The 15311-nt window shown below is 39.2% G+C and overlaps 1 protein-coding gene across 31 annotated transcripts in view; it reads right to left on the reverse strand.

The window, feature by feature from the left end:
- The window catches only part of ABI3BP (ABI family member 3 binding protein), a 298516-nt gene that overhangs the window by 19050 nt on the left and 264155 nt on the right, over positions 1 to 15311 (reverse strand). For all 31 annotated transcript variants that reach the window (XM_062207047.1, XM_062207032.1, XM_062207040.1 and 28 more), the window contains 3 exons: positions 13974 to 14102; positions 13391 to 13459; positions 5944 to 6153 (listed from right to left, as the gene is read on the reverse strand). In XM_062207047.1, the coding sequence (XP_062063031.1) occupies positions 5944 to 6153; positions 13391 to 13459; positions 13974 to 14102 (408 nt within the window). The remainder of the gene's footprint in view (positions 1 to 5943; positions 6154 to 13390; positions 13460 to 13973; positions 14103 to 15311) is intronic.

Raw genomic sequence — 15311 nt, forward strand, 5'->3', positions numbered from 1 at the left:
TTCATGACTTTTGAAGACCTCTTGTATGCAGGAATTCCAAAAAAAATTTGCAGCAAAATGTTGTTTTCCACAAACTTTTTGAAGTACCCTCATACATTAGCAATTTCCAGATGAGTTAATAGTCACCAGATGACCAAAGTCCCAAAAGCATTTTGGGAGCTTCTCATTGGCTATTTCTAATGTTCTTGACATAGAGCAGTGGCAGGTTGGTAACTGGTGAAGACTGACGGCCTTCCTGCAGTTGCTGTGGGTCCACAGGCCATGATTTTGCCAGGTTGGTGAGACAGTTCGTCACCACTGGGAAGCCGAGTTTGGGGAAAGCACTAGATGGGAAATGGTGCTTAAGAAGCTGTGTCCTTCCCCATGGGGCTTTACCACAGAGTGGGGAGGAGGCCACTGCAGAGGAGGTATTGTTGCAAAACAAAACAAAACAAAAAAACTGAGTTTAAAACATAGTTGCAAATAACAGTTAACCAAGGACTGGGTGGCTTTACTGCTGAATTCTACCAGACTTTTAAAGAAGAACTAATTCCTATTCTTCTCAAGCTATTCAAAACAATTGAAAGGGAGGGAACCCTCTCAAACTCCTTCTATGAGGCCATCATCTCCTTAATTCCTCAAGATGACGGAACAGGGAAAGGACATATTGCTTTAAGCTAGGGGTAAATAGTAGCAAAGGTTGCGGAGGAAGGGCATTGCCAGGGGAGAGCTGCAGTGAACTCTACAGTAGAAAATCTACAGAAGGAAGAGGGACACAGTGGATCAGCCTGGAAGGCATGAACACGCAGCCATGAACCTGGACACAACACAGGACCCCCACAGCCCGGAGCTGGAGGAAGCGCCAGCTTTGGAAAGTGAGAAGAGAGCAGAGTGCAGCAGCCCATGTCACTGGTGGTACAGCTGGAGGGAGTCCAGCCTGGAGCCCTAAAAATTGCTCATCAGGGAAATGCAAATCAAAACCATAATGAGGTTTTACCTTGCCCCAGTTAGAATGGCTCACATACAGAAATCAACAAACAATAAATGCTGGTGAGGACATGGGGGAAAAGGGTACCCTAATCCACTGTTGCTGGGAATGTAAACATAGTACAGCCACTGTGGAAGACAGTATGGAGATAGCTTAGAAAGCTGAAAATAGAGATACCATATGACCCAGCCATCCTACTCCTGGGAATTTACCTCAGGGAAACGAAATCAGCATGTAAGAGTGATCTGTAACCCCATGTTAACTGCAGCTCAATTCACCATAGGTAATACATGGAATCAACCCAGATGTCGTCAACTGAGGACTGGATAAAGAAATTATAGTATATATACATTATGGAGTACTACTCAATGGTTAAAAAAACCCTGAAACCCTGTCTTTTGCAACAAAATGGATGCAACTGGAAACCATTATACTTACTGAAATAAGCCAGTCCAAAAACAACAAATACCATATGTTTTCCTTGATCTTTGGTAACTAGCAGAGTACTAAAAATGTAATATATAGGAGTGAAACTCACATTTTGAGCTTTTAAGATTGTTTATAGCCCTTGTCTCTACTGTTGATGGACAGTGTTTTTTTCTTCATGCTATTTACTGAACTCATTACTTAGTATAGGGTTAATTTTATGAGTATAAAGTAAAATGAAACTAGATTATTGTAAACATTAAGAGTGGGAATAGGAGAGGAAGAGGAGGAAGGGGGGAACAGGGACAGGAGGGAGAATGAGATGGGAAGTAGCACTGTGTTCCTAAATCTGTATACATGAAATACATGAGAATTGTATACTTAAATTATAAAAAAATAAAATAAAAAGCTGATTTAGTAGTTTTTTTCCCACTGAGTGTTTTATTTTTAAGAAGAATCTAGGTGTGTTCATAATTAAAAATACATTCAGCATATAATTCATAATTCTAGCTTTTAAAAAATGTCTTTGCATTATCAACACACCTTTCATTTTTAGCACGTTAAAGTAATAGTGGCTTTTTGTTTCCCTTAAAACTACAAAAATAGCTTATCCTATTGTTACCACCGACAAACAGTAACTTAAGAGTTTCTAATTTATGCTACATATGAAAAATCCTCTAATTTTATCCTCACAATAAATTGATAATGGTGGAAATGACTATTATTGTTCCGGGTAAGGAAACTAAAGCTTGTGCACCTTGCACTTTAGTGTGGAAGGGAAAGAAGCAACGTGGATGTATTGACTAAACATGACTGTGGCACTAAGGGTTAAGAACAACAACAAAGGTACTGACAGGAATCAACTCCAGGGACAATAAGGAATACAGTTTACTCTTTTTGTTGTCTGTCTCAGTCTCTTCTTGCAAAGCAGTTCCCTTGGAATAAGAATTAATCTCTGTATTATCTGAGCTTCTGGTTTGGAAACAATCACATGTGAAATCAAGTCGCGGTATTTAGTGGGACATTAAAAACAAGGAAAAAGATCGAAGTGAGAACTGGGCAAATGGTCCAATGTTCAAATATGGACTAGGTAAGCAATGGCTAATTATGAACTTATTTCAATTGTTCTTGTCCATAAGAATTGTTATTACAAGTCCTATATCACGTGGCTGATCTCAAGGAACCCACTAACACGTAGTAATATTATTGAAACAGTTGATTAGATGGATAAAGTATTCTTTATTCTGACTCTCTGAAGAAAACATTTATATTATCAGAAAGGAAAACCATTCAGCTTTAAAAAGTCAAATGAGTTACTAATGACGTATGAACCAGTTTCAAAATGTGTGTGGAAAATGGAACTAGAAGCTAAGTTTACTTTGGGGATGGGCATTTGATGCAGCAGTTAAGATGTGGCTTAGTGTACTGCAGCTTGTATCAGAGTGCCTGGATTCGAGTCCTGGCTCTGCTTCTCATTCCAGCTTTTTGCTAATGTAAACCCTGGGAGGCAGCAGGTGATGGAACAAGCACCATGGTCCATACCATAAATGCGGGAGACCTGGATTGGGTTCAAGGCTCTTGGCTTTAGCATGGGTAGGCCCTGGATATTATGGGTACTTGGGGAGTAAATCCCCGTGTATAGAAGAGCTCTCTGTGTGACTTTAAAATAAATAAATGTCAAACCAAAATTTTGATGCCAAAAATTTTGAAAACATGCAGTTTTTCCATAGCATGCATTTCCATGATCTTTTTGAAGATCCTTGTATCTACAGACTTCAAAATTTTTTGGCACAAAAATAAACTTATCTTTTAGTTCTGTTTTCCACAAACAAAATTTTTAAATATATTTATCTAAAAGGCAGAGAGATGAGAGGGTGGAGGGGGAGAGAAAAGGTGGGAGAGAAAAATGACTGATAGATCAGTCTTCCATATGTTGGTTTATGCCCTATATGCCCATAAGAGTCGGGGATGGGCAAGGCCAAATCCATGAACCCCAAACTCAGTCTGGCTTTCCCTGTATCAGGGACTCAAGTACTTGAGCTATCACCTGTGGCCCCCTCTCCCCCAGGTGCAGATTAGCTGGAATTGGAAGCAGGGTCAAGACTTGAGAACCCAGGCACTCTGATGTGGGATGTGATTATCTTAAGAGGTATCTTAATTGCTGCTCCAAATACCAACACCTCCACAAACTTTTCAAATCTAACTGGATATGTATTAGATGATTAGATGTGTTAGATGAGCCAATTCCAGCTCAACATCCACATCTTTAAGGCAAATGAAATTTTTATAGTCGATTCTTATTTTTTAATTTTTATTTATTTTTCATTCATTCACTTGCTCACTCACACCAAGTTCTTTTTCCTACTTTGTTATATTTCCCCCAAAGAAACCTTTTATTTAAGGAATACAAATTTTATGCATTTCATAAGTACAATCTTAGGAATATAGTGATTCTTTCCACCATATCTGCCCTCCCACCCACACTCCTACTCCTCTCCTCCTCCTCCCTCTCCTATTCCCAGTCTCATTCTCCACTAAGATTTATTTTCAATTTTTTTATACAGAGGACCAACTCAATATTAAGATTTCAACAATTTGCACACACACACACACAAACACAAACAAAACAAAACAAAACAAAAAAACCTGTTCTTCAACAGTATAGACAAGGGCTGTTCATATCTTCCACTTAATATACTAAAATGAAATAAATTTTTGAGAACAAGTTTTATAGTTAACTTTCATAATACAACTCATTGAGGACAGAGGTTCTGCATGAGAAGTTAGTGCATAGTGACTCTTGTTATTAATTTAACAATTAACATTCTTATGTATGATGTCAGTGACCACCCAAGGCTCTTGACATGAGCTGCCTAGGCTATGCAAGCCTTTTGAATCCACATATTCCATCAGTATTTAGATAGGACCATAAGCAAAATGGAAGTTCTTTCCTCCCTTCAGAGAAAAGTACCTCCTTCATTGATGACCATTTCTTTCCACTGGGGTCTTACTCACAGAGATCGTTTATGTATGACTTTTTGCCACAGTGTCTTGACTTTCCATGCCTGAAATACTCTCGTGGGCTTTTCAGCCAGACCAGAATGCCTTAAGGGCTGATTCTGAGCTAAGAGTGCTACTTAAAGCGATTGTCGTTCTATGAGTCTGCTATATTGACTGCTTCCCATGTTGGAGCATTCACTCCTTTTTATTCTATTACCAGACACTTAATCCTATTTATATGATCACTTAAACACTTAATCCTATCCATATGATCCATAAGATGGTATTTTGCCACTCAGGGGATTTGGGATCCATGGCAAGTTCTTAAACTGAACCCTTAGAAGTAAGTCTGTAGGAATGTATGCATAACTATATAGTTTTACAGTTACAAACGTCATACAATTCATAATTACAACTTTGGGGAAGATGGAGTCACTTGATTTTTAGAGAACTGAACCTCAGACTGTCACAAGAATTTCTTATTAGCCTAGTGTATGGATCAAGAGTTTGGTCATTTTAGTACATGCACCGTAGTACATTTTAGTACATGTACTAAGAGACTGATTTTTTAGACACTGGGATGGTAATACCTACCTGCATAGTCCCAAGAAGCTAGATGAGTCCCCATGAGCATGGGTAGGGGTTGCTGCTTTCTCAAAACAGAGGCTAGTTTTGTGTGCAAATGGGAGAATCATAAAATATGATAAACAATGCCAACTAAGCATTAGCTTACATGGGAAGTTACCCTGATCACACAGTTTTGTTTGAGGAGAAACGGCTGCTTTCATCTTTATTTTGTAGTAGAGAATGTTTTTGGCAGAACCTGCATCCTCCACTCTCTACTCTGACACCTTCTTGATTAACCCCTGGGGACCCAGCGGCAGGAAGCTCGTGATATTTGCTGTATTCTCCAGCTAATTTGGGTTGTTAATCTTTTTACCTCTTCCTCTCTTATTCGACCTTGCTGTTCACCACAGAGAATCAAATCACCATACAACAAATTCAACTGACCCAGGGTTTTTTATATTTCTCAATCATTTTTAGAGGAATTGGGTGCATGGTGGTAGAATCACAATTTCCTGAAATGAGCAAAAAATTGACCAGGAATTATATTTTCATTTCATTTCTCCCAAGACAGTTAAAATAATTTTTGGCCTCCTTCAAAGCTCTACGTCAATTTAGAAACGGAGTTAGTGAAAGGAACACTAGTTTAAATGTCATTGGCAATGGTCTGTTCTCTATTTTCTGTAATTTCCTTTGTAATGAAAATACCAGCCATTATCTTCACACCGTGAAATACAGTTCTGAATGGAGAGGAAAGGAACACAGCTTAAAGAGATCTGCTGAATCACAGGGAGCTCACAACAAGGACAAAGATGTTCTTCTCCCATCTTGTAACACTTTTGATAATAAAGGACCAGAAAGACAGTAGACTTGTTCCTCCTCAGATATGCTGTACACGTCACAGTGTGACCCAGGGTACCCACTCCCAGTGTAAAGTGTTATCAAAGTTTCCCATCCCAGGGACAAGTCCTCATCCATATTCTTACCAGTGACAGTGTCATTTAATGGCTTTTCCCAGTCCAAGATGACAAATGAGGGGCAGCCTTCCACAGTGACCACAGTGAGGTTGGTGGGCGGGTTCAGCGGTGGGCTGGTGGCATTTCCCTCTGTGGCTTCCTCCGTGGGGAACCGTTTGACGGAGTCGGTGATGGAGCAGGGCCTGCTGTCGGGTTTCTGGATGTATCGCACATGAGGACCTGAGAGAGGATGCTGACATTTAGCGACTTGGAGCTTGTCAAGAAGGTGAAGGAGAGCTCAAAAGTGTAATTACTTGTGCTAGCACACAAGTTGGTGGCTGAATGCAGTGAAGTGACAGTTCTGATTTGTGAATATCCCCAAATCCTGTTTCTGGAACACATGCTATAGATGTTGCTTTTGATCTACTTTTCTAAATATATTTACCTTATACTAATATTCAAAAGTAATTTGGTCCCCCTGGGCATGGTTTAAACTTCCTAATTTATGAGGCATTGAGTCTTACCTCAGTAATAGCCAATAATTAGTCTATTACATTAAGTACAGTTCTGGTCCCACTTAAGAAATCTCTTTAAAAATATTTATTTGAAAGTCAGAGTTACAGAGAAGGAGAGATAGAGGGAGAGAAATCTTCCATTCTTTGGTTCATTTCCCAAATGGCTGCAACAACCGGGAATGGGCCATGCCAAGCCAGGAGCCAGGAGCTTCTTCTGGGTCTCCCCTGTGTGTGGCAGGGATCCAGGGACCTGGCCATCTTCTGCTGCTGTCCCAGGACAGCAGGGAGCTGGATTGGAAATGGAGCAGCCAGGACTCGAACTGGAGCCCAAATGGAATGCTGGCACTGCAAAGGTGGCAGCTTAACCAAACTCAAAGAGGTCAAATGGTCTTAAGAAATTTTACTGCACCCCAAAACAAAACACAAGAATGTTTCAGGAATAAAAAATTTTAGCATGCAATTAGGTAAAATTAACAGAAAATATTACCCATAAAGAGGAGAAAAATCATTCATTTGAAGCCAAATTAGAATTTGCATAGATGTTCAAATTATCAGATGAAGATAATAAACAACTATCTCAAAGGTTTCTTTGGGAAAAAAATAAAAAGAGTATGCACTGAGGAAAAAAAAAGAACATTTTGCAAAAATAAACAAACAGCTACCTCTACTATCTATATGGTTAAAAGTAAAGACATGAAGATACACAAAAGACCTGAATCATAACTCCAGAGATGAAAGATACAATGTCTAAGATGTGGAATATGTTGCATAGGATTAATACACTTAGGATTCAGCAGAATAAGACATTAATGAAGTTGAAGGCATAGCAATAAAAACTATCAAAAACTAAAATAGAGAAAAAAATTAAAGAAGATTCATGCGCTATGAGACAACTTCAACTGATTTCACATACATGTAATTGAATTACCTAAAGTAAGGAGGGTGTGGAAAAACACATTTCAAGAAGGAATGATCCCGAAGTTCCAAAATATGATTAAGCTTCTAAACCCAGAGAACCAGAGTTCAAAGAAATCTAAGCACAACAGACAAGAAGAAAACAAGCACATCATAATCAAGTTTCTCAAAACTAGTGATAAGGAGGAAACTTTTATAGGAGGCAGAGGAAAGAAAAAAAGATATGCATAGAACAAAGATAAGAATTCCTCCAGATTTCTCATTGAAAAGAATGCAAGTAACAGGGCAATGGAGAAACATCTTGAAATATTGAAAGGGATAACTTATCATTTAAAATTCAATAATTTGTGAAAATATCTTTTTGAAAAAAAAAAGCAAATTTTTTTTTAGACTCAGAAAACCTGTAGTCATTCATTACCGGCAGACTCACACTGTGAGATACTGTAATGGAAGTCTTTGGTAGAAGGAAGATGATACTAGATGGAAAAGTCGACCCACACAAAGAGAAGCAGCACCAGATGCAGTAAGTATATAGGTAAATATTCAGTCTTTTTAAAAATTATTATTTTAGCCTCTGTAAAAGACAATTTGCTGTTTACATGAAAATGATTTAGTATAATGCATATAACCTGAAAAAGTAAAATGTGTGATAATAGCCAAAAGACCAGGAGGAAAAAAAAGAAGCTATGAGGGATCTTCAAAAAGTTTTAGAAAATCTGTATTATGAGAAAACTGCTTAGATTTCCAAATTTTTCAACCCCAAATGATCTTTTAATTCCATTCCATGAACTTTTTGAAGTCCCTTCACATACTAGTATGAGTTTTTACATGTGAAGTTGTATGTTACTATGGGAAGATACTGTGATAATTTGAAGATGCATACTATAAACCTAAATGGTAACATCTAAAACAAAATTTCAGCTAATAGGACAATAAAAAAGATAAAATGGAATCACAAAATCATCTGGAAGAAGGTTCAAAAAGGTAAAAACAGAGAACAGAGAATAAATGGGAGCAACAGAAGACAAATTCGCGAAGTGAAGATATAAATGTTAACAATATCAACAGTCATACTATGTGTAACGTTGTACACACCCAAAATGAAATGGGAGAGATTGTCAGATTGGATTAAAAACAAAACCAACTAGCTGTATGTTTATCAGAAACACTTTTAAATATAAACAGACTAACAGGTTAAAAACAAAAGGATGAGGAAAGATTGCATTAATCAAAAGAATGCCTGTCTTGATACATAAATGTCAACACATTCTATTTTAGAGCAATGACTATGACCAGGAAGCCAAAAGGTTATTTCACAATCAATCAATCAATCAGTAATGTATCACAATCATAAGTAATATGCATCTCTAGGCACAGATGTTTAAAATATTTAAGGCAAAAATGGACATAACTGAAAGTAGAAATATTCATAATTATTTGATAGTCAAATTTCTATACTATCCACAAATTAATAGAAGAAATAGAAACACCTGTACAGAAGAATCAAGCAACTTGACTAAACTAACATTTATAGAATACTTGCTATGGATTGAATTGTGTTCCTCTAAAATTTATATGCTGAAACCCTAACCTCTAGTAACTATAGTTGGACTTAGGGACTTGAAGAAGTAGACTAAAGTCAAATAAGGTCAGAAAGGTGGGGCCCTAATCCAGTCTGACTTTTGTCCTTCTGAGGAGACACCAGGGATGCACATGCACACAGGAAAGGCCACCGGGGGCCGGCGCTGTGGCACAGCAGGTAAAGCTGCTGCCTATAGTATCCGCATCCCATATGGGTGGCAGTTTGAGTTCTGGCTGCTTCACTTCTTATCCAGCTCTCTTCTATGGCCCAAATCCTTGGGCTCCTGCACCTGTGTGGGAGACCAGGAAGAAGCTCCTGGCTCCTGGCTTCAGACTGACACAGCTCCGGGAGCTGCAGCATCTGGGGAGTAAACCAGCAGATGGAAGTCATCTCTCTGTGTCCCTGCTTCTGCCTCTCTAACTCTGCCTTTCAAATAAATAAATAAATCTTAAAAAAGAAAGAAAGAAAGGCCATGGGAGGACAAAGTGAGAAGCAGCCATCTGCAAACCAAGGAGCGAGGCCTCAGAGGAACACACACCACTGATCTCAGACTTCCTGCCCCCAGAACCATGAGAAAATTAATCTCTATTGTTCAAGCCACAAAGTGTGGGCTATTTTCTTATAGCAGTTCTATTAAGTTATTTCAGGGTCCCATTAGAAATAGGAAAATATGTATCTTTTTGTATGTACACACAGAATAAATAATAATCAATGGGTCAAGGAAGGAATAAAAATGAGATTAAAATATTCTGATCAGAGTAAAAATGAAGATACAACTTATCAAAAAATTTGGATGTTGCTTAAGTCATATCAAAGGGAAACTATGAGGAATTAAATGATACATTAAAAAAGAAGAGAGGTTGGACATCAATGAGGTTGTCTTTATCCTAAGAAACTAGAATTGAAAGAGCAAATTAAACCCAAATTTAGGCAGAAGAAAGGAAGAATAAAAAGAAATAAATCAATAAAAAAATAGAGAAGATCAGTGCAGCAAAAAGTTGGCTGTTTTAGATCAAGGAACTGAGAAACCTAGAGCCAGACTGACCAAGCAACAGAGGGAGAAAGACACTCTTTAGAAATACCAAGAATGAGAGTGTGACAACAATACAGATTCTAGTATTAAAATGACAATAAGAGAATAATATAAACAACTCTATATGCCACTAAAGCTGACAACTTAGATGAAATAAACTAATATCTAAAAAGACATGGGGCCGGTGCCATGGATCACTCAGTTAATCCTCCACCTGCGGCGCCGGCATCCCATGTGGGCACCGGGTTCTAGTCCCAGTTGCTCCTCTTCCAGTCCAGCTCTCTGCTGTGGCCCGGGAAGGCAGTGGAGGATGGCCCAAGTGCTTGGGCCCCTGCACCCACATGGGAGACCAGGAGGAAGCACCTGGCTCCTGGCTTCAGATTGGCACAGCGCCGGCCATAGCGGCCATTTGGGGAGTGAACCAAAGGAAGGAAGACCTCTCTCTCTCTAATTAAAAAAAAAAAAAAAAGACACAAATTACCAAGGCCAAGGAAGAAAAAACATTTTTTGAGTAGCACTTTCTCTTAAAGAAAGTGAATTTTTTATGTAAATCTTCCCACTAAAAGAATATGAAGCTTAGAATGTTTAACTGGCAAATACCACTACCATTCATCAAAGAAGCAATATAAATTCCACATAAACTCTTCCAGAAAGTGTAAGAGGATAATTTGGCATTATTCTGATACCAGAACTCATCAAAGAAACCACAGACCAGTATTCTTAACGAGTATAATTCTAAATACAGTGTTGGTCAATTAAACCCAACATTACATAAAAGAGGAACACATTATGACCAATTGGGGTTTGTTGTTAGAATGCAAAGTTAGTCTAAAATGAAATGTTTTGGGGCTGAGCATTGTGGTGCAGTTGGTAAAGCTGCTGCCTGTGATGCCGGCATCCTATGAGGGTGCCAGTTTGTGTCCCAGCTGCTCCACTTCTAATCCAGCTCCCTGCTGATGGCCTGAGAAAAGCAGTGGGAGATGGCCCACGTGTTTGGACCCCTACTGCCTAAGTGCGAGACACAGATGAAACTCCTGTTTTTGGCCTGACCCAGTGCTGGCCATTGTAGCCATCTGGGGGGTGAACCAGTGGATGGAAGATCTCTCTTTTCTGCTCTGTAACTCTTTCAAAATAAATAAATCCTTTAAAATTATTTTACTCTACAAAAAAAAAAATCACCTCAATAAAAGCTGATAAATCAGGCATAATCTATGACCAATTTCTGAAAAAGAATGCTCATTAATGTAGGAACAGAAGGGAACTTTATCAACCTAATAAAGACAACAATGAAAAGTCTTTAGATGGCATCATGCTTAATGTGAAAGACTAACTGTGATTAGGAACAAGAAGAGGATGCCTTCTCTTTACTACTTCCTGGAGGCTCTAGGCAGTATAATCAGGCAAGGGCAAAGGGCAGCCATGCTGGAAAGGAAGAGGTACAACTTTACCCTCAGATGACACAGTTCTCTGTGTAGAAAATCCCTTGAGCATGCTAAAAAGGTACTAGAATTCACATGTCTTGCAGGGTTGCAGGATACATGATCACTGTACAAAAATCAATTGTTTTTCTACATATTAGCAACAAACAATTGGAAATTCAAACAATAGTCTACTTTTATGGTTTTCTGTACACTGAAAAATAGAAAACATTGGTAAATGAAATTAAGAAGACCTAAATAGGAGCTGGTGTTTTCGCTTAGTGTACTAAATTGCTATCTGTGATGCTGGTGTCCCATATGTGTGCCGGTTCAAGTCCCAGCTACTCCACTTCTTTATCCAGCTTCCTGCTAATGGCCTGGGAAAGCAGAAGAGGATGGACCAAGGCCCCTGCACCCAAGTTGGAGACATGGAAGAAGCTTTGGCTTTGGCTTGGCCCAGCTCTGGCTGCTGCAGCCATTTGGAGGAGTGGACTTATCTGCCTCTTTCACTCTAACTGTGCCTTTCAAATAAATAAATCTTAAAAAAAAAAAAGACCAAAATAAATGATGACATATACTAGGATTATGGGTGGAAAGACCTAATATTTTTTATGAATTTTCCCCAAGGATGTATAGATCTAATGCAGTTCCAATCAAAATGTAAGCAAATTATTTTTTACACAGAGACAAGCTGATTCTAAAATACACATGGGAATGGAAAGAACCCAGAATCACCAAAACAACTTTGAAAAATAAGAATAATGTAGAAAGACTAATACAACCAAATTGTAAGGTTTATTATAAAACCTTAGGAATCCAGGAAGTGTGGTACTGGTGTACAAATAGATAAATAGATCAATGGAACAGATTAGAGAGCCCCCAAACAGATTCATGTCTATATGGACAACTGTTTTTTCACAAAGGTATAAATGTAATTCAGTGGAGAAAGGACAGTTTTTCTAAAAAAAAAAAAAGGTATCTATAAGCAAGAGAGTAACTGTATATCATATATAACATTTTATTCAATGTGAATATTAGGCCTATATGTAAAAGTATAAAACTTTCATAAAAAAAAACCATTGGAGAAAAGCTTTGTGACCTCTGATTAGTCAATTATTTCTTAGGTATGATACCAAAATTATAAGTGCTAGAATGCTAATGGAATGTTATGAACTTTGTGAATATAAATTTGGCAACATAGATAAAATGAAACAATATCTTGAAAGAGAGAAACAATCAAGTTTAAGATTATGACACCCAAATGTCATTAACAGGTAGAGCAACATGGATGAATCTCCACATAATTATGCTGAGTGAAAGAAGTCAGACAACCCTCACCCCTCCAAAAGGGTTTATATTGTATGCTGCCACCTATAACCAGACCATAACTTCCACACTAATCTATACTATAGAAGTTGGTGGGTTGGGTAGGAGGAATGGGGGCGCAAATGCATATGTCTGCAAATTCATAAGAAGCATCTTGAGATGGTGGGAGAATTATCAAATTTTACATTTCAGGTAAAAATTACGAAAGGAAATATCTCATAGTCTATTTGTTATTTATCATTCAAAACTATTCTCTGTGCACAATCTTGGATTTGAGCTTTTCTGTGTGACTTTTTTTGGCCCATAAAACCTGGCAGATGTAATATAAACAGGAGCTTGAAACGTGGCAGTATGTTTGGATGCACCTCTTGACTTTTTATCGTTATGAGAATGAGTTCTCCTGGGTCACTGTTGGATCTTTGTCCAGAAAACGAGAATGAACATGTGTTAGGTAGATCTGAGTCCAGTCCACAAGAGGTCTCGCTGTATCTGCTGCTAGAAGCAGAACCACCCAGCCAAGTATATCCTAGATTAGCTGACTCTCAGCTGATTGATAGATGCGTGACAATTCTTACCGCAGCAGGCTACAAAGATTTGTATGGTTGTTTGCTACATAGCATTAGCTGACTGATGTACCCACCAAAAGCAGGCTTTTCAAAACTGAGATTTGGAGCCTAATCAAACATACCTTTGAATCTGGGCTTCCCACTATGATCCGTTTCTCTTGTAGGGATTGAGCTAAAGTCAGTTGTGTTACCTGAGAATGGAAGACAATACTATTGGCAAAAGATAAAAAAGCTTCATAATACAATGAAAAAGTAGTAAAGACTAAAGATATTTACAATTCCTCATGATAAATTGCTTATAGTTTTGATTTCCATAGTATTATTATTAATCTACAATCAGAGGCTTTGATCATGTTCAATGAATTTAAACTTACTATCAGGCAGTCAATCTCATTAATAAATTAAGACAGGTGTACTTAGTAATGATGTGCAATTTAGTAGTAAGCACTGGATAGTCTAGATTTGTCTAGGAACCAAACTTGGGCACCTCCATGTCTGCTAAGGAAAGGAGCATACTCTGAAACAAAGCAATGAAATAAGTATACATTTCAATTGAAAAGATCCATGGTAATCATAAACTGGAGTGAAATAGAAGAACCAGAACAAAGCCTCCCTCCCCCACCATGAACTAATTTGAGATATTTTCATACCTTATATATAAGAAGCCAGTACCAACCAAGTTCCTCTCCATACTAACATACTAACCAAGTTCCTCTCCAGAAGCAGGAGCTGTCGGCTGCTTTTTATCTATCTCTGTTCCCTCCGAGGGGGCTCCAGTAGGACTGAGTGTTGCCCTGGGGGGTGGAGAAGTTTCTCGTCCTGATGAAATGATTCCTGTAACGCAAGGCCAAGTAGTCAGCTTTAGAGGAGCACTGCCAAGTTTCCCATTTATTTATTCAATAAATGTTTATTAAGCACTTATCATGTGGCTTGGCACTCTCAGCCAGGCTCGGAGAGAAAACAAGACTCAGTGCTTGATGGAAACAGATGTGTGGGCCAAGTCTATGGAAGCACCAGAGATCTTGTGAAAGAACCAGATAAGGTCACAGATGGGGCAAGAAGAGGGTGTGATTATGTCTGTGGAGACAGATGGAAGGTGCTGTGTGGGGGCGGAAGGGATGTCTTCACAGAGGATGTGTCAAAAAAAGAGCAGAAGTGATCGGTGGGCAGGGAGGAGAGCTGTGTTCTACTCAGAGGTGGTGGCAAGAACCACGTCAGAAGTGTGAAGCAACTTGATGCGTAGAATTTGAAAGGGTGCAGGTGGAGAGGGCCCACGGTGTGCAGCGAGAGCTGAGGGTGGAGGGGCAGAGAAAGGCACTCCATGAAAGAATTTGCATACCACAGATTTGAATGTTACTTGTAGGTGATAAGGATCCACTGACGGATTTTCAAAAGGGAATCAATACAGCAGGATGGGAAGAAGATGGCTGGTTTTGGTGCACGTCTGGTGAGAGGGAGAAGTGAGAGACTGAGGTAGCTGTGTGGGCAAGGGAAGAAGCAGCCAACCACAGCAAGGGCGGTGGGAACAGATGGAATGGGTCACGTCAAGGAAAGATGTCAGGGAGATGGGATGGCCTGATTTAGAGATTAACTGGCGGGCATGAGAGAGGACAGGAAAAGAAGGAAAAGGCTTCCGAGGATAATGTCCATGATTCTGGCCTGGTGGTAGGAATGATGCTACCCTGAGTTATATTCACCATGGATCCCCTACTCAAAAAGTAGCTATAGGGGTCTGTGGCATAGTGGTGTAAGCCACCCCTTGTGACACTGGTATCCCCTACTGAGCATCAGTTTGAGTCTCGGCTCCTCTGCTTCCAATCTAGCTCCCTGCTAATGCACCTAGAAAAGCAGCAGATTACTGTCCAAGTACCTGGGTCCCTGTCATTCACATGGCAGACACTGATGGAATTCCAGGCTCCTGGATTTGGTCTGGCCCAGCCCTGACTGTTACAGCCATTTGAGAATGAACCAGCAGATGGAAGACCCTCCCCCCACCACCCTGTGTGTGTGTGTGTGTGCGCGCGCATGTGTCCACGCACACGT

The sequence above is a fragment of the Lepus europaeus genome, chromosome 2, assembly GCF_033115175.1.
Source record: "Lepus europaeus isolate LE1 chromosome 2, mLepTim1.pri, whole genome shotgun sequence".
NCBI classification, from domain to species: Eukaryota; Metazoa; Chordata; class Mammalia; order Lagomorpha; family Leporidae; genus Lepus; species Lepus europaeus.